The following is a 20,503-nucleotide window of genomic DNA, read 5'->3' on the forward strand; positions in this document are numbered from 1 at the left end:
CAAAGTTTGGCCCGCGTGGGCGCCGTATCTTGAAAGCTATCTGCGACGTGGACAAAGTGCACACCAGCGCGGGCGCTGTATCTTGATGGTGATCTGTGATGTGGACAAAGTGTGCACATCACACCTCCATCCATCTTTTTAGTGCGGGTAGCTTGTGCTTTCGACATTTAGTTCGTGTTGAAGCGAGACATGGCACAAAGGTCAGTTCGCTTGCTGCTGCCACGTTTATCTTGCTTAATTTGGTACCGCAATCAGTGTGTTGCCTTTTGGGCAAAACTGACTTTTTTGTTTGTTTTTTACTTTGGACGTTCGTCACTCACTCTTTTGCAATAAAGTTGTTAGACATCGCATCAAAAGTTTCGGAAGTGAGGCGTCTCGGAGAATGCGGACTTCAGATACAACGGATGTTTTTTGTCGGATTATCAGGGTCCGTTGTAACGAGAGCCGTCTGTACTGGGTGTTTTAGCACATTGAAATACACATAATTTTTGAGAGTACCACAGTGTCAGCTCAAAGAAACTTGAAGTTTGAATTAATGCGATTCTACTGTATTGTACGTCATTTAGAGAACTGTGATGCTTGTCAGTAATCTTTTTTTTGTTTGTTTGAAAGATTTTGGCCCAACACCTAACGCAAAATAATAAGAAAATGTTGAGTCGGTGCAGAAGGATAAACAATGGGTTGCGTGCTTTTTCTTTCTTTAAGTGATTAGCTTTCTTTGGCTCTTTCAATCCTTTTAGTGTTTGGTTGATGGTCGAACTCTGAAAAGAAAACATTTGTCTGCTCATTTATTCTTCGTTTGTTCGGCCTATTCATCTACATGGACAATCATCTTCAATGGTTTATGCACATCTTTTTTGCAGTTGGACACGCCAGAAGAGGTCAAGCGAGAGGGCAACCGCCTCAACAAGGAGATAGCCGACATGCAGAGTCACCTGCAGCGCATCCAGGCGCCCAACATGCGGGCAATGGAGAAGTATGTTGCACTCACGTTCGCGTGGAATGTCAAAGACAAGAAAGCGCATGACGAAGGGACAAAAGGTAGACAACAAAGGCGAGCTCTACCAGCTGAAGGACAGTTTCTGAGATGGTTAATCATGTAACGGTCATGTTGTCTTTATGTTTGTTCTTTTTCCATATGCTGTCTTCGTTTTTATTGCAAAGGCTTAATAAGGTCCTTTAGTCTCAATTGGTTATGTTTGTGTTTTTCCATTTTGTCCCATCTTAGTGAACTGTTATTTCCTTCTAAAGAATTGAATTATGTCCACTTGTTACTTTGCTATGTCACTATTCAAATGCCCGCTGTTTGTGGATCACGCTGTGTAGGTGCTTTCACTTCAACAATTGCCATCAGAAATGGTAGGCTCTGTTAATAGTAGCGCTGACCCCCTTCAGTTTCCATTAAGTTGAGAAAGCACGTCACAGTTTGTTACTGCTCTTTGTGTTTCAGCAAAATTCTTCCTTAAAGCAGTTAAATTCATCTTATCACCTGATCCATCTTCTGCACATAAATTTAAACATGCATTATGAATAACTATTTTTAATATTCAGTGCAATCCTTCTTGACTGTAATGTACTGGGAACATTTGAATGGCAGATATTTGAAGCTAAACAAGGCTAATCATTGCCACGGAAGAATTTTCTGTGACAAATTAGCATCGAGAAGGTTGTTTGAAGCTGAAAGGACAAAGTTTAAACAAATTAGTGTACTGCACGTGCTCCAGTGTGGCTTGGCTGTCATACTGGCAGCGTAAGCAGACATGAACACCAGATTTCCCTTTCATTCTTAGTACAAAATTTCATAATGACAACCACAGTGCTGGGTTCTCAGCTCCTCCGTCGCCAGATGCCACCAGCATACAACATACTCTGTTCTATCTAGTGTGTTTGTAGCATCGTTTCAGGCTGCCCATAAACACATTACTACTTATAGAATACCAGTTTACCGGAGACATAGATGTGAGTAGCCACGTTGGTGGTGCCATCTCGGGGTGAGGAGTTTAACCAGAGAGGACACTGCGCAATGATGCAGTGATTAACCATGATCTTTTTAGCTGCTAATGTAAAGCATCGGCAGCACTGTTATTGTCAACGTGTGGTCCTTTTGTTAGCATACATTCCACCTCCTACCCCACTTTTCTTTTGTTGTTGAGAGCACCCACGCAGCACGTAAACATTTGTAATGCGATGTGCTAGGACAAAGCGTCACAAGATGTTGCTACAACCATTGTTACTACAGTTCGTGTCTGGTCTTCCACGAAGGGTAATGCTTCTGTGGACAAGATAAAGCTCTGCTGTCTGGCCATGGGGTTTCACATTTTGTGATGTCACAATAGCCCGCGAGTTTTCCTAGTAGTGATCCATGATAGAATGCCGGGGGTGTACGCAGGCTGGATGGCGTGAAAGAGCGGCTGAAGGAGACAGACACCGAGTTCGAGAATGCGCGCAAGCGTGCCAAGAAGGCCAAAATGGCTTTTGAGAAGGTCAAGCGAGAGCGCCACCACAAGTTCACCGCCTGCTTCGACCAGGTGTCCAACCGCATCGACGAGATCTACAAGGCGCTCACAAACAACGCCAGTGCCCAGGCCTTCCTAGGTCCCGAAAACCCCGAGGAGCCATACCTAGAGGGCCTCAACTACAACTGCGTGGCGCCCGGCAAACGTTTCCAGCCCATGAGCAATCTGTCCGGTGGTGAAAAGACAGTGGCTGCCCTTGCCCTGCTGTTCGCCGTGCACAGGTAATGAATGTGCCTTACGCCCCAGCTACGGTCGACTCCTGCTAATCCGCAGTGTTTGGTCAGAATAACAAACGGCGGCAAAATTAACAAATTGAAATCTTTTTCATTGCTTGAAGTAGTATTGTCATTGCTTCTTGCTCTTAAAACGACACTGAACCAGTATGCGACGGAGGGCATTGAATTGTTTAATGTGTTCACTGCAATGTGGGTCATGGGTGAGTCACAGCTCTTGTGCTGCTGTGCAGGACCCTCCTGCAGTGTGCAGGCAAAGTCTTTATTAGGAATCAAAGGAGAGGGAAAATACCTTGTTTCTAATTCGATGTGTCGTGGCACCACCCCTACGTCGTTAGAGGAAATTTCAAAGCAGTACAACTTCCTTGCGACTCACTGGTAGGTCACGACACACCAGAGGAACGTGACAAGTGACCCACCGGTGTACCGTCATGCACAGGAATCGAGACTTCGAAAAAATTCTTGCCGCAGTGAACATGGTAAACGCTGCCTCAGCCACAGACTGAAAAGTTATGAAAAGAAAAGTAAAGCAGCTTCATGCCTGTAGGGAAGCAATAGGACTGGATGCTGAATTCATATTCTCAAGCTTTTTAGTAACCACTGTGCCGTGCCCATTGTGGGCAGTGGTGGGAGTTGAGGGTCAAATTGACAAAAGCAACATGCTTTCACATTCAAATTAAACATTTTTTGTTTTTCCTTAGCAACGTACACATGCTCGGCAGAACTATACAATGTGTTCTAATTAAGCAAAAAGTCAAATTGACTGGGAGCGAAGTAACAGTAGTCCACTGTGCAGTGAAGCTTTGTTGCTGGGAACATGCATATGCCGAATTTATGGGTATACAGTTGAGAACGCACTTACAACAATATTCAATTGCCAAGAAAAATCCCATTGTTATAACCAATAATTGTTATAACTGAGTTGCATGAAAAAGAAAAATCTAAGGGGACAAACGTCCAAAGATTCTAAGTAGACAGAAAGAATTGCAGTCGAACCCACTAATGGCATTACTGGTCTTAGCAGTAGTCATATTTAACAATGAGCAGCTGCACTACAGTGAACGTTTGTGTGTGTTCTATGGTGAAATCAACCGTTTACTAGAATGTTCCCATACCACGTTATTGGCCATAACAATAAATCTGGGTACTGGGTGTCTGTGGCAAAAGAAAGGAATGCAAAATCCAGAAGAAAAAGAACGAAAACCTTTCAAGCCTCCACATTCTCCAGTGTGCCTTACACCTTCTCTTCACCACACCTGCATTTGTGCTGCGCATCCCGCATGGCATGCTTTCGTCACATCGCTCTATGCATCGCCGGCCTCGCATACCCCTCTCCCTTCTGCCCATTGATACACGAGTCGACTCCGCTGAAATAGGATGTAACGAAGTCGGTAAAATTGGCAATTTGCTTCGTTATATCGAAATTTCATTGTATTGAACTTCGTTTTTTTATGCAAATAAGTACAGTCGCCAATCGATTTTTCCTACACGGATAGGGGCCACAAAATTTTCTGAATTATCGGGCAATTGAAGAAAGCAAGTTTTAATGAGAAAACAATTCATTTTGATAAATTTGGGAGTCGACGACGAATGATACGGTTTCATGCCACGTACGCCGACGAAGTCTTCTCGGCGATATGAATTAAGCGAAGCTAGCCACGCTAGGTTAAATAACCAGTGGACCATTAGGGTTACAGAATGGGTGCCACGAGAAGGGAAGCGCAGAAGAGGACAGCAGAAGACTGGGTGGGGTGATGAAATTATGAAATTCAGGGGTAAATTACTGGGGTAATTGGAGATCGCAGGGAGAGGACTTCGTCCTGCAGTGGACATAAAATAGGCTGATGATGATGATGATGATGCCACACTTTCACGTACGCCGCCCCTGTGGCTGATAGCATCGCCTGCACTGAGACGAAGCTATCAAGAAAAGTGCTGGCTGCAGGGAGAGAATGCTTCGTCTACCTCTCGCTCCAACAGGTCACTGAAACTTCAGATTACCCAGCCTCCTATATTAAACACGTGGTAAGACAGCTTACATTGTGCCACACCGTCTCGGCACACACCCACTCTTTGCACGCACTGCAGATTACCTCTAAAGCTGGGTGCATGGCTGTTTATGCATTCAGCCACAGGCGAGATGTGTGCCAGAAATCCAGACACGTGCCAACTTACCCCCACTCTGCTCCTCATGTGCACTTGATCGCATTACCCTGAGCTCGCTCCCCTCCCCCTCTTTCCCTTTACTCACATGGGAAGACTGTCAAGTGGCATTTGAGAGGTGTGTTTGCAAGCAGCCACTTGTAATTCAGTCATCTAACCATCTCCGTCAGCGGAAGTTTCCATTTATTGTCTCGGCATTCCTTTGCGGCAGCAGTGAAATTTCGTTATATTGAAAACGCTTGCAGACACACTTCATTATATTAAAAGGGACACTAAAGGCAAATACTAAGTAAACATGGACTGTTTAAGTACCATTCCAGAAACCTCACAACGCTTGTTTCGTGCCAAGAAAAGACTTAGTTTATGAGGAAATTGCATCTGATGGGTCTGAATGCCTTTTTCGAAATTCAAATCTCCCGCCACCCAACCGGGGGAGTGGTGACATTGCATATGCCATCACCACCCTTTGCTGCCATCGATGAGTAAAACGGTGCCCGACAGACGGCGGTACCGAGCCAAGACAGAACGGTGGATTCGCTGCTGTGAGCCAGAAAACCCAGCGCAGCACTACGCGATGACGAAACTTCCGAAACGCGAAAGTGTGAGTGGCGCGGAGTCGAGCGAAAATGAAACTTGCGAAATGAAAATGAAATGAAACTGGACAAGTAGCATTTTATTTTGTCTTATAATACTATACAAGGATGTTTTTTGCAACGAATGGTTGAGTATTAGTGACAGAATTTAACTGAGGAGTGCTTTCGTCATCGAGCAAGTACTTGAATGTCCCGGGGGAGTCTCTAACCATGTCCTGAATTTTCCTCAATTTCTTGAGCAATATTATCGCTCTGTTCGCGATAATATATACTTAGAGATTTTCGAGCACTAATCTATCACTTTAGCTTGACGTAATATTTGCCTTTAGTGTCCTTTAAGGTTCTAAATAGTTGGTGTTCTATGGACAAGAGCTTATGGAAAGTTAAATACTTCATTATATAGAGAATTTTGTTATATTTAAGTTATATCGAGATTTAACTGTACAGTCGCTGACCGTTTATTCGGACCTCATGGGGACTGCGGAAATGTTCGAATAAACAGGTGTCCGAAAAAGCAGATTAAGAAAAAAAAATGAAATCCTTTATTTCCACGCACTTATTGGGGCTAGGCAGTAGGCTTGAAGAAATCGGGAATGCGCCGTTGCACGCTGTTCCGTTAAGGGGGGACGCGGGTCTTGAAAAGGCAAAAAATCACAAAAAAGTCGATTTTCGGAAAAGTGCATTTTCGCTACGTTTATACACTCAAGAATCCCTCCGCGAAATCTAGAAGCTAAATTTAATCGGAAAACAATAAAAAATCGCGCATAAAGGGGCCAGGGTGAACGCGAAATCAGCAAAATCTGGTCAAAAATGTTCAAACTTCGCGCCGTCGCCATTTGCGAACGCCGTGGCCGATGGCCGCCATCTTGCGCTTGTTTTGAAGCTGTTTTCATTGTGCGCATTTTGCGCCAGTTCAAAATGGCGTCGGCGAAGGGAAACCGACGCTATCGCGTCATTTCTGAAGGATGCGTCCGTGCCGCCGATTGGCCAAAGCGCGCACACCCCCCGCGCGCCTCGCTCCTATTGGTCCGGCGCTCTTTGGCGCGCGCTCGACCGCTCTCGCGTTTCGCTACGTTTGTTTATCTCTGGTTTCATCGCGCCGCTGTCTACGTTTGTTCAGCCGCTTGCTTCGCGACGACGTTTGATAAGGTGCTCGGATGGCTGGAAAAGATCGTCGTCTCAAGGCTACTACGCGTCAAGCGGCTGTGGAATGCGCGACGGAAGGCGGCTAGGCCTGTCATACTCGCCGAGTTGCCGGTCTGCCTGGACATTCTACCCGATCGAGTTCCGAGCTGCAAACCGGCACGTCTAGCGTCAACACTTCGTCCGCCCACGTTACGCGTGTTGGCACAGATCGTGCAGGCACCGTTTCCTTCACGACTGAAGAAAGTAGCGAGCGCCGAGCGCCGGAAAACGTGCCTGGCGTCGCAGTCTGCAATGGAACGAAAGTTCACGCTGCTGGGTGTCGACACGAGAGAGGACGTCAACGACAGCGGAACTGAATTTGCAATCGTGGATTTATCCGTCGTACAAGAGTTCCTTGCACTCGTGCTGTGCCCCGGGTGCGGCTAGATAGTGGTGATGCTTTCAAGCACCCCGCCAAGGAGTACGGGCACTCGGCAGTGTTCTGACAATGTTCTGTCGTCACAATGCTGCGAGAGCAAAGGGAGAGCCTGAACCTAGGCACCACTACAACTTGCTAGAACATGTGGCAGAAGCAATGCTGCCTGTATATACGCGGCTATCTGAAAAATCCCTGCTCCAGAGATACCAGCGAGGCAGGACACAGAATTCGAATGAGAGCCTTCACTCAGTGATTACTCAGGTACAGGTACAGCATGCATCTCTCTTTGCTGTGCAAGCTGCTGTTGGGGAAGCTGTCCTACGCTTCAACACTGGGAACCTGATTGCGTCCACTGCAATTCTACAGCAGCTACACATGAATATTCCTGGCACTGCATCTCAGCGAGCAAAGGAGAAAGACTGCCATCGAAGTGCTAACTCCAGCAAGAAGCGAGAAGCCTCTTTGAGCGCAAGGAAGCTAGCCAAAAAGCGGCATAAAGATAGGATGCATCCAGATTATGCCCCTGGTGAATTTCCTTGAGATTTTATTGGTATGTTCTCAATAAAGATATTGCAGAATGTTTTTCCTTGATTTCTCAAAACAGCAATTCTGACAGACTTCCAATTTTGGAGGTAAAATAACTTCTGTCCTATTTGAGCTATCAGCATAATTTCTTTTTTGCCAGAAAGAGAAATGTATGCAGTACGCAATATGCACCTTTTAAAAGCAGTACTCTTCTCAAAAAGTTTTTGAAATGGGTCACATGCTTGACATGTCAAGATGGCGTTTTTTTCTCACAACTTTGATGAGCTCTAACTCTTGCTCAGATTAGCCTAGAACATTAATTAATACCTTATGGCACTCCCTGAACATTCTAGATAGTCTTTATACTCAAATTACTGTGTTAGGGTTTTTTTGTGTAGATGCTAATTTTCCTCCAAACAAAGGACCCAGCTTATACAATGCTTTTAGAGTATAACAGAAACTACTTATCCTATGGCGAAATTAATTATATTTTTAGAATCTGCATATTAAAATACACAAAGTGTGAAAATTTCGTTCAGATCTGTCCACAAATAAAAAAGTAGTATTTCAAGTGTAGCCTCCCCCCTTAACGCGCAATCAGATAAGCATGAATCTCGGAGAGGGTTGTACGGTCACTATAGGCGGCTGAAAGCACAGTCACTGTTTGTGCACACTCCGCATGCGACGGCAGCGTAGCACATGGTGCACCATCTTCCGACTCGGAGTCATCGTCCGGCAGTGCAGCAGAAACCTGACGAATGATCTCGCCGTCGTCGAGTTCTGCGCATGTCAGCACAGCAGTGTCAGCACCTGTGAAACTGTCAAATGAGACGATGTCCGGAATCGCAATGCAACCACTGCACAGGTCTCCGCAGAACATTTTCCGTGTCAGTAGGGAGCACATCGGAAGGCGACAAATCTTAGGCCTCCCGGCACCCGCTTGCCGGCATTCCCCAGCGAAGTCTGCACGGGCACTGTCGGTGCCATTAGACGCTTGACACTATGTTTCCGTACGCCGCGTTGGATCATCGAAACCTCGACACAGCACACAAAGCAAACACCACCGTGCCAACACGAGTCGCACAAACGAAAAACGTGGCCTGCTCGCAGCGTCGTGCGCGAAGAAACAAATCAGCTGCTGGATTGTCTTGATATGGCTTCCTAAGCTGAAACCGGAACTGCTGTAGAGTCACTCTATCGAACCAGGCAGAAACGATGATGATGAGCGGGGATTTCCAGTAGCGCCACTTCGAGGGGCAGGAAGGAGGCTCTGTTCAAAACAAAAATGGTGTTCAGCAAGTCGAACTATGCGCCAGTCATAGTCGGTGCATAATGCTCTCGATCGAGTTGGCTCAAGGAGTGTCCGAAAAATCAGACGAGAGGTTGCAACGTGTCCGAACTTTCGGCAGTAGTTATACAATATGGTCTATGGGGAGAATGGCGGTGCCGCGAAGCTGACCGAATAATCGGGCTTGTCAGAATTTTTGGAGTCTGGAAAATCGGTTGGCGACTGTATTTGCACGCCCCTAGTATTTATGTATGTGCACTAGAAGTGAATTAGGAGCATTAGCCTGGGAGTGTTTGCCAGCACCACCACTCACGGCTTGGTGGTGGATGTACATTCTTTCTACCTCAGTTCATCATGTGATAGGTGAACTTGGAAGAAAGCACCTGCAACTAAACCCTCATATGCTGCCTGAAGGCATGAAAGCTTCCAAAGACGAGACCCTCGCTATGTAATGAACATGAACTGAGGGGCCCAGTTATTGTAAGTCACAACCACATGAAACGAGCATTCATTTATTTCATTCATTTATTCATTGATACATACAAATACACAAACTCAATAGACTGCAAGAAAATCATTTAGAAAAGCATGCACTTTAACTACACCGCCCATTTTCAGCGCACAAAGAGCCAAGCATTGCAGTTGCTTCTCACCTGCATGACCGACAGAACACAGTCTCTCCATCCATGGGGTGGCTCTGAGACTCGCGGGTCAATTGCCACAGCAGCACGCTTTTGGCCGTTTTTGTTTTCAGCATCTTTCGTGCACTTCGTGCAGTAGTGAATAAGGATTAGCAAAAGGAAATAAAGTAAGTAATGCAGCAAGAAAGCAACTATAGGCAATTCACAATGTGGGGCAAGCAATGTTCAGTAGTGAATAAAGGGAAAATCAGACATCCACCCGTTTGTAGCAATTGCTACAAAGGAAACCCATATGGGTTCCTTGAAAGAAAAGCCTCAAAGTTGAACAATTCGTCCTGGTCCGAGACTCGAACCCGGGACCACCGCCTTTCCGGGGCAGCCGCTCTACCATCTGAGCTAACCAGGCGGCTAGCAGATGGCAGGGTTGTACGAACGTCAGTTGTACGAACGTCGGTTTATCGAATATTTCGGAATAACGAACTTCTTAAAAATTCTGGCAGTTTTCTTATAGATTCTATGCAAAAATGTTTCACTTAAACGAATTTCGGAACAGTCAATATTTCAGTTTAACGAACTCGCTCAGAGGACCAAGGCTTATTTTTACGATCAGTTCAATGAAGTTTTGCGCCCTGCACTGCAGGCGCAACCGATGCCCGCCCTCATCAAACCGCCGCTTCAGCAGCAATGTAACGTCGCTGGCGCTACAGCGCCCCTGGGGCAAAGTGGTGGCTCGGAAAACGAACGGCAGTGAGGCATGGCCTCCGAGATCGCCCGCACAAAACGACCAAGCATGTAATCTTGGAGGACATAAACAAAGTAACATCGCTGACGCTTACAACACTGCCAGAGCAAAGCGACGATCTGTCGCACCACAAACCACGTGGTGCGTGATTTTCTGGAGAATCTGGAGATTGTTTCCAGTGTTCGTCCTGAAGAAGAAGAAGAGTGCGACGAAGAAGAGGCAACTGCCGAGCCAGTTTCAAGCCCTATAACTCTAGCTGAGGTTGTAGGGTACATTGGAAAGCTGAGAGACTTTGTGTCTCAACAGCAAGCTGTGCCAGAAGAAGTGTACAAAAACATTGACTCTTTGGACAGTTTTGTTACTTCCTGTGCTTTAAAAGTACAAGTGCAGAAGAAGATTACAGATTTTTTTTCTAAGTGAGAAAGGCAGCATTATAACTGTTATGAACCTTGTACTTGTTGATATGTACAAATTCCATTTCACACATTTCTAACACTATGAATGCCATGTCTTTTGCTCCATGAATTGCACCTCAAACTTTTGACTCTATATGCCATGTCTTATGTTGGTCTAGTGAATATTCAGTTTAGTGAACTTTCCGTTAAGTTAACTATTTCCTTCGGTCCCTCGAAGTTCACTCAAGTTAGATTTCACTGTATTAAAGTGCTTGGAGTGTCCTAATTTGTGCTTATGTAACAAAGAGGTCCGGTATCAACATAGGACAAAAAAAATAATCAAGGCCATTCCGTCCTGCGAAGGTGGATGATCGGCGGAGCTTTAAACATCCTGGTACGAAAACTTTTGGTAATGACTTTGCTGGCATCACGCAGTGTCACTTAGCAATGACGGGCACAATGGCTTTGTGGTCGCTATGGTATACACTGATCGGCATACTCATAGCTGCAAACACATTCTTTGGTAATGTCAAATTGATGCACGTTTGCCGCTGGGTAGTTGGTCGGGCCGGATTGGTGTGGCATCGCAAGCGATTGTCTACAACATGAGACGCGTAAATCGCTCCCTTTTCAGTCCCGACACATCCACATTGAAATCACTGACAATGACCACAGGGGTAGTGCCATCGCAACCAGCCCACGTAATGCGAGTGGCCATGAACCTTACAGGGCTATGAGCCATTGCACATTTAGCTTGCTTATGGGGATATGAGCCATTGATGATGATGGTTTTCGACATGCTGTTCTGTCTGTTGTATGCGTGATTAGGAAGAATGTAAGCACCGATCGCGTCACATTGATGAGTGCCTATAGCCTTTGCCTTACAGGGCTATGAGTCATTGCATTTTTTGCTTGCTTACGGGGGTATGAGTATGGGGGTGGGCCATGATGACAGTTCTTGTGTGCGGACACAAAAATTCTATGGTACCCTAGCTATATACAGCTCCGCTGTATAAATAGGTATTTTGCCTAAAATTCTGGTCTCTAGTTATCAGCAACAGCATAAATGAAGCAGTGACGAAGCATCATCTCCTGAGAGCGGTGTAGTAATTGCCAGCTCTACAATTTTGCGTGGCAGTGGTACGTTGTGCTGCGTTCATGCCATCTTGGGCCAGGTGAATATTGACAAGCAACGACCAGCTAGCAGCGCTTGAGCAGCCATTAGTCCTGATCGTCCAAATAGATGTAGTGCACATGGTGCCGCATGGACAACTGTGAAAAAACTTAAGTGCCGCCATTGTGGCTTCCAAGATAACAGCCACATGCACAAGTGCTATGGAAGGAATTCAAGGCTCCATTGGATACTTTGGACGGATGGGAGTCAGTCTTGAAGGCCATACTTTGTGTGCGCGACTGTGTTGGAAGTGTTCATCAAAACAGTATGGTGTTTCTGAAAATGTTCATTATATTCGTTATATCTGGACATAGTATGAGTCGGCAAATGACCAATGCAATGAAATGTGGTTGTTATACGTGGGTTCGACTGTCTACTCGTGGAATTAAATGGCAAATATATTTTAATGTAGGACACCCCGTATGGGGAATTACTCGAGAGTGGCATAGTGCGCTGCTATGCATCTGGTCGCTAAAGATATGGACTCTGATATAAAAATACTGTCGAAACTATGCAGATGAGGGTATGCATATTGGTTAGCCTTAAATTGAGGTGTTGTATTCTGTGAGCATAGCACGTATTTTGTTGAGACAGCGTTGTGGTCATCCCGCCTTGTGGTTGCTTGCAGCTACCAGCCGGCACCGTTCTTCGTGCTTGACGAGATTGATGCGGCGTTGGACAACACCAACATCGGCAAGGTGGCAAACTTCATCCGCAAGCAGACAGAGACCTCCTTCCAGTGCATCGTCATTTCACTCAAGGAGGAGTTCTACAGCCACGCTGATGCCCTGGTTGGCATTGTGCCCGACGTGAGTGCTTCTTGCTGCATCATAATGTGGAACCCTCGTATAATGAATTTAACTGTGACGCTCACCGAATTTAGATCTAACCCCTTACCACATAGTCTATGATAGACAATCGAATCTTGATAATTCGAACTTGAAGGGGTCCGAAAATTTATTTGAATTAAAAGAAGTTGGAATTTATTTGAATTAAAATTGAATTACTTTAAATAAAAGAAGTTAGAAATTAAATACCCTGGAAAATATCTACAGAGGTTCCACAGCGACCTTAATTCTACACAAGAAAAGCAGGAAGATACCTATAAAGAAAGGGGTCAGACAGGGAGACACAATCTCTCCAATGCTATTCACTGCGTGCTTGTAGGAAGTATTCACGCTACTAAACTGGGAAGGCTTAGGAGTAAGGATCGACGTCGAATATCTCAGCAACCTTTGGTTTGCCAATGCCATTGTTCTATTCAGCAGCACTGCAAACGAATTACAACAAATGATTAAGGACCTTAACAAAGAGAGTGTGAGAGTAGGGTTGAAGATTAATACGCAGAAGACAAAGATAATGATGAATAGCCAGACAAGGGAACAAGAGTTCAAGATCGCCAGTCAGCCTCTAGAGTCTGTGAAGGAGTATGTTTACCTAGGTCAATTAATCACAGGGAACCCTGATCATGAAACGGAAATTCATAGAAGAATAAAAATGGGTTGGATCGCATACGGCAGACATTGTCTGCTCCTGAATGGAAGCTTACCATTATCATTGAAAAGGAAGGTGTACAATCAGTGCATTTTACCAGTGCTAACATATGGGGCAGAGAGTTGGAGACTGACTATAAACGTTCCATGGCATTTAACAGACACACGCATGTATGCAGCGCGGACACCAGTATCGAGGTGCAACTCTTGCTCATTTCGAACAAGGAACTTTGCTACTAAGTTGCGAATATTTATTCTGGACATTTTTTTCCCCCACTCATACTGCAATATTGAATCAGCATTCATTAAATGTCTGTGTATTGTATTGTTCATTTCTGTGTGTTTTCTTGTGCAAGAAAGTTAATTATATTGGTGCATATGAGTAACCTTCTATTTGTACATCTGAAGCGCATTATCCTGACTGCGCATTTGAAGACTGAAGTGGAAAGTGCCATACGTGTTGCACTTGTAATAGACAAGCACCGAACTTGTAGTTAGAAATGTCCAGTGTTCCCTGAAAAAAATTCTCTAGGAACTTTTCTTTTGATTCTTCTATCTCCAGATAATCTGCCGCCGGCGATGTTCAAATTCATATAATATACGTACATAGTTTGATGTGAGTTCTAAATTGCTCACTTTATTTCACCTGAGTATTATCCAACCCTGTATTTGAATTTAAAAAATCAAATGTAACGTTAATGTAATCCAATGTTATAAGCTTAACTGGAACGCGTTCCTTTCGTATGAAATGAACTTGTGTTACAGGAACTCATTTCAATGAGCTTTTGTTTCTGTTTTAGAGGAATGTATATAGCGCTGGTATAAACATATTAGCGGCAAGCATTCCACGGCAGCGTGTGGCAAATTTTCATCACAGCCACACTGCCTAGGCCATTAAGTCTAATCGGAGTCATCGTGCGTTGTCGACTAAAGTTACAGTTTAGGTGCCAAATCGACTCGCAGCACTCGGAAAGCGGACAGACTGCCTCGCAAACGAAAGCGAGTGCACGGGATGGCAATAAAGTTGTTCACGGGTGTCATCTTTGCCACACACGTAAAGTACAGCTAGAGTATTCAGTACACTCTAGTACGGTGGCCTCTTGTTCCCGGCGCCGTTCGTAGATGCACGTTGGTCCTTCTTTCTTCTTTAGCTTCGAGCAACCTGTCACAAGAGTAGCTTTATGTTTACATGGCGGGTGCAAAAGTATCATGGCCAGTTGCACCTATTTGCGTGGACGGCGGTTGAAGGAAGAGGGGTGGGGAGTAGCGAATGTCACGTGAACTTGCCGTTGCATTGCAGATTTAAGAATCTTTGACAGGTGGCAAATCACGCCGAATCTAACCATACAATGAAACAGCGCGGACGGCGCCTTCTCTTTACTGTTGGCAAAGGCTATGTGCGGAGCGGAGCTATGGTGATCGAGTCATGTGATGCATGGTCCTTTCAACTGTCGCACAGATTGGCCTTACAATAACCCACCTGCCATAAAGTTGAGATAGCCCTTCTGTACATCGTAGAATAACAGGAAAGTAATACAGTCAAGCCCACATATAACAGCCCTGCTTAAGACAATCTTTTGCTTAATATGAACGAGAGCCGTGCGACCGTCAAAATATACATTATTTTAATGGCATAAAATCGCACGTATTAAGAATATCATAGAGCCCTGTTGATCGATTGCAGCGAATGAATGGCGTAAACCCGCTGCCGTGATGCGAAATAACAGCAACCTTAGACCCCTTTGCGCGCAGTCTGTTTTCCCAAGCTTCCTTGGACGCGAATCCATTTCGTGCCCCTCTACCCTATCCCCGCCATCACGTGCTGCCCACGAGTGTGGCTTCCAAGATCACTCTCCTGCGTGTCCTCTCAACTCCGCTCCCCTCTCCTGATTCTTTGTTGCACCCCCTCGCTGTCTCAGCGCGCGCGCTATGGCGCCGGCTAAAGTTCATAAGTTTTATTTTCTGGCCGTTACCGCGAAGCAGGCCTCTCCACACTAGTCTTCATGCTTCCTCGCTTCTGCACTTTGTTCTAGTCGGGCCCGAGTTGTAATTCAGGATGGTGGATGAGAATGCCATGCCTGCAGCGGTCACAAAACGAAAAGCGCTGAACATGGCATTGAAGCAAGCAATTTTGAAGGAAGTGTCTCAAGGTGCTAAAAACAGCGAGTTGGTGAAGAAGTACGACGTGTCTAAATCGACCATCTCGACGATTCTAAAGAACAAAGAAAACGAACAGAAAGTGCCTGTGGAAGGCCACCAAAGCGGACGTAGAGGACATGTTGCTTAAAGCTACACGGAGCAGGACGTCTATAACAGACGAACCTGCTTTATTTTATCAGATGCTTCCGGACAAGACGCACGCCATGAAAGGCAGCTCACGTGCCGGCAGCAAGCACGGTGCAGTGCGCGTTACAGTACTTCTGTGCACTAATATGGATGGCAGTGACTGGCGCGTGCCCTTTGTAATTGGAAAATCAGAGAAGCTGCATTGCTCTCGGAGCTGTGTACCTGTGCACTACAGGCACAATACTAAGGCGTGGATGATGCGCAATTTATTCGCAGAGTGGTTGGGCGAGTTTGACTGCGACATGCAGAGTCAAGGAAGGCGCGTGCTGCTCGTGCTCAACAACTGCTCAGCGCACGTGCAAAATTCTCTAACGGCAGTTACTCTACTTTTCCTGCTGCCCAATACCACTTCGAAAGTGCAGCTGCTTGATTTGGGCATAATAAGCGCATTTAAGGCATTGTATAGGCGCCGCATTGTGGAGCGCTTGCTCATCGCTGTTGACTGCCCGGCCGCCAACTCGCTGCTTCGAGTTTCACTGTATTCAGCCGTTGAGATGGTGAAGGCGGCCTGGCCGGAGGTGCCAGCTGCTTGCATGTGGAACGGTTTCTGCAAGGCCAGTTTCATCGACGCAGTGCCTGATGCAGAGCTTGATGCTTATGAAGATGATTGGTTTGGTGGCGATTTGTGGCAGCGCGTCGACTCCGACATGGGGGTGCTATGACACTGGTTCGGATGACTTTGATAAAGACGCTGATATTGCGGGTGGAGAGCGACGCAGAGGAATCTGGTGATGATGAAACTTTGGAGCTGCAGCACCCATAAGCATGCCTGTAGCAATGGGCTACATGGAGAGCCTCAGGCAACTTGTCTATGCCAAAGGCCTCGGCGAAGAGTACACTTCTGTTTTAAATAAACTGGAGACCGCCCTCATTGGATCTGTACTGCAGCAACAGATGAGCATCACGAACTTTGTTGCAAATAAATTTTATGTTTTGACTAGCCAGCCTTTTTCTTTTTAGCTGTCGTCCACTTGTTACGAACTTAGGGGTATAACGAACAGACGCCGCATAATGCTAAGGTTCGTTATAATCGGGCTCGACTGTACTTTCTATGCAATAAATAAAAGATTGGCACAAAACACAGGCCCCCTATTAAACAGAACCTGATTGGTTTCACAATGTCACTAATTTATTAGTTTCAGAGGGGAAAAAAAGCACTCGATTGTAATAAACATAAATTCTGTTGATCAAAAGTATTTTCCAGGCCTTCATATACGTTCTGGAACTGAGCTGTAATCAGTGCTGGCGTACTAATTTGGTGTCCCCTTTAATAAGAGTAAACCGTACTCCATGTACCTATATCTTGATTTCTATGTACCCACATTAGTGATAGCTTGATACTGTATTGTTATGCAGCGCTAGGAGACTTTCGAGCCTGTGCAGCACCTATTTTTCGCCCAATATTTGTAAGCATTCAATTCTGTGAAAATTTTCTGATATTCGATATCTGGCAATTTTTTCTTGATTCAGTTCAAAATCTACTATGAGGAAATTGCAAGCGCAAGATGCCGGAGGTTAGCACAGGACTTCTAGTAAGTGGAGGTCACAGGCCTTTGTCCTACAGTGAACCTGAATCGACTGAGGGGTGCCCTAGAGGTAGACCAAACAGCACTATAAAGCTATAACCGTGGTGTATACTAAATGGACATAAGAAAGGCAACGGGATGAATGACAGTAGCATTTGTTCTGCCACCTTTGTTGCTGGAGAGGGTAGGAGCTTTGGTAAATTAGTCATTCACAACTAAACGAGCACAGTGTGGAAGACGGAGAGCAAGACAGTTTCTTTTTCGTGTTTGTCTTTTCCACTGTGCTCTTTAGTCACCTTTCCTAGGTGTGTTTCGTAACACTGTGGTTATTGCTTCAGATCAAGTATAAACTGACTAGTCCAAGAACATGTTGAGCTGCATCAGTAACTCGCACTTGTGCAACAGCAAAGCAGCCACTGTTGCTGTGAGGGTTGGCTTGGTAAGCCAGAAGAGACACAAAAATTAGACAGGTGGCTACACTATCAAGAAGTTCTTGCACCAGCTTGCTGTGGTGTCATGGATTTTTACAGTCACCACTCAGGTCCGATAAACTGTTTATTTGTGGGAGTACATCACTTTTTAGAGGAAGCGCTTACTCAACATAGCAAGTTTTGAGGACTTCTTTCTTTGCACCAAAACAACCCAAATACAAAAAAAAGGAAATAATTTGAGATCTACGATGCTGACATGTTAGCGGCAAGGTACTGGCATAAAATTTAGAAAGAGGGAGGAATACATAACACAGTACTGCATGTTGCTGGGTTAGTTGTTTCATACCTGTTGCAGTGGAAAAGGTGGGAAAAACAAGTAAACAAACAACTGGACAGGAAAGAATGTGGCTTTCTTTCTTCTTGTTTTTGGGTCTTTTTCACCACAAGAAAAAATATGGAGGATTTGACTTTTGTTCTCGCTACTAGTGACAACTGTTTTCTGCCGTCAATATGAATGTAGAGTTCTTGAAAAATAATTTTGCAGTCTAAGTTTATTTACCATTGCTCTGCAGTGTCCCTTTAATATTAAACGAGTTTGTATGCCTCTTTGCAGCCTGGGGAATGCACCATCAGCCGTGTGCTGACCATGGACCTGTCTGAGGTGCCCGAGGGTTGAGAGCAACCTCGCCCACTGCGACAGCGTCGGGGGCAGGAAAGGGGCGGCACAGGAGTGCTGTGTGACGGCCAGAGAAAACGTGCGTCGGGGCGCGCCTCTGTACAGTTTTTAGAACGGTGTTTTAGCCGTGACGCGTGCCTATCCAGTTGGCATTAGGGCATATGTTTTAAGAGTGAACGCCTGCTCCCCTGCTGCTCTGATCTTCTGCCTGTTGCATAGCCCTTGGTCTGTGAAAAAAAAAAAATTCGGTGCGATGGGAGCTCTGTGGATTGCATAGGTGCATTGCGTGGGGCATTCATCACTGTATGCAGTCTCAATAAGGCTGTTGTGCAACACGAACCAAAGCATGCCCATATTAGTGCATCTACAAGAGGCAAGTTTTACATCTGCTCGCATGTGGATCAGTGGGAGCTCAGCAGGAGTGCCACACTGGTGCATTTTGATTGTACATTCATTCCCTCATTTTTTATCGCTTTTACATCGTCTGCATTGCTTGTACATTGCAGCGCTTTACACCAGCCATGAAGCAGCAGGGGAACTTCTTTGTTTAGAGTTCACTGTTTAGTTGTTTTAGTATGCGAGGAAATTTTGCAGTTAGATGCAACAGAAGCCTTATCTTTTTTATTAACTTTAATTGTCAACTTTCAATTGTATAGCTTATACATTTTATGAATATATGTAAGCAGCTCTAAGTATTGCTGTTCAGGCGCCGTGGTGTGTGGCCTGGGCAAGTGATGCATTTCATCCTGACGAACTCTCTTGGGACGGATATCTTGCAACCTTTTCTTCTGCATTTTAGCACTTTTTGTTGTTTTAATTTGCATCTACATCCTTTTAACTTAACTGTTGCTGCTTCTGGAGGCTGTAGGAGTGGTGTGCAAGATTGAACTGAACATTTTATAGCCTGCTTTGGGTTTTGAAATAAATTAAATTGTTTTGTCCAGCTTGTTGCCTGTCCTTACTAAGTTTTGTGGCTGGCTTATTAAGAGTCACTGTTTGGGCTTGTTAGTATGGCATGACTGAACCTTGAGAACACACACACACAAGAAAACGCTGTTGAATTAAACTTCGTTTCCGTGTTCCTTGCCTTCTTAGTTCTGGCATTGCACGGATGATGCCCTGTGCAGCTAATGGGATACTAAAGAAAACAATAATTTGAGCTGTTTTGTGTTGTATTGGCAAGTTACAGGTGTACAACATAAAAAAAAATACTGCTCACAAACAACGTCATTCGTGCAAAAAGTAGCGACTGCGAAAATGTTCATGAATGCTGAGCTCCCCATACACTGCGGTGAAAAGACCAAAAGTTTCAGCAACATCGAAAGTGGGCAGGCTTTGCTTGCCAAAACAAGGTTCTCTCTTGCTCTGAATAGTGCTGCATAACACTGCTAACTGGTCAGTATTCACAGCTGAAGAAAAGTGAAAGCACTGCCACACACAAAATGGGCACAGGACAAGCTCCATTTCATGACCGGTCAGCAAGCCAAGAATCTGTCATCTTCTTTATTATTAGCATACATGTTTACACAGTGTGTAGTAATTAGCGTTTACTTTTCTTTTTTTACAAGCTAGTCATTTTGAATTAACTTCGAAACCGACCCGATTGTTGTGCAATACATAAGTGCAATCCTACAGAGGTTTGGAAGCTAGAGTACAGCACTCGCTTACATTTAAGAACATACCAAATGAATGTGTGAAAGTTTTTAAATTTGTTGTACAGGGAAACATCTGATGAGGTAGCACAATTGCAACTAATGCCCATTTTTGGGCACAGCTATGCCTTTCCTTCAGGAGGGGCTTCTCTTTCTATAAGCTGTCTTGTTTCGTCACACCATACGTGACCATGCATTATCAAAATGAAGGTTTAAAAGGCAGTGATCCTGTTGGCATTGTGTACCTTCGAGACTAGAATAGAAATTTGAGTTGACTGTAGCGATGGCAGAGTGAAAAAAAAGCACTTCAGATGGTGGCACTACTGGCTTCATTGTTGCAATCAAGCATCCCAAGAGGTCACACAGTTGTAGAATTGGTAAATAGTATCAAGCAATACCCACTACTGAATGACGTGTCTGAGCGAGGTTCAGCTGCAAAAGTGTGGTTCCTAGAGCAAAGCAGCATTCTTGCGACTTCCCATTCTTTATGGCCACCATGGCAGGGCAGAAAAGTGCTTATCTCTGCTTCAGCTGCACGATCGATC

General features: G+C 45.0%; 1 protein-coding gene across 2 annotated transcripts in view; it reads left to right on the forward strand.

Annotated features, from left to right (window-relative positions):
* Window positions 1-19,249, forward strand: part of SMC1 (structural maintenance of chromosomes 1) — a 75,050-nt gene extending 55,801 nt beyond the window's left edge. For both annotated transcript variants that reach the window (XM_050172260.2, XM_050172261.2), the window contains exons 12-15: window positions 864-976; window positions 2,390-2,737; window positions 12,463-12,643; window positions 18,244-19,249. In XM_050172260.2, the coding sequence (XP_050028217.1) occupies window positions 864-976; window positions 2,390-2,737; window positions 12,463-12,643; window positions 18,244-18,306 (705 nt within the window). In that variant the 3' untranslated portion in view covers window positions 18,307-19,249. The remainder of the gene's footprint in view (window positions 1-863; window positions 977-2,389; window positions 2,738-12,462; window positions 12,644-18,243) is intronic.
* The last annotated feature ends 1,254 nt before the right edge of the window (window positions 19,250-20,503 follow it).

The sequence above is a fragment of the Dermacentor andersoni genome, chromosome 6 (assembly GCF_023375885.2).
Source record: "Dermacentor andersoni chromosome 6, qqDerAnde1_hic_scaffold, whole genome shotgun sequence".
NCBI lineage: Eukaryota > Metazoa > Arthropoda > Arachnida > Ixodida > Ixodidae > Dermacentor > Dermacentor andersoni.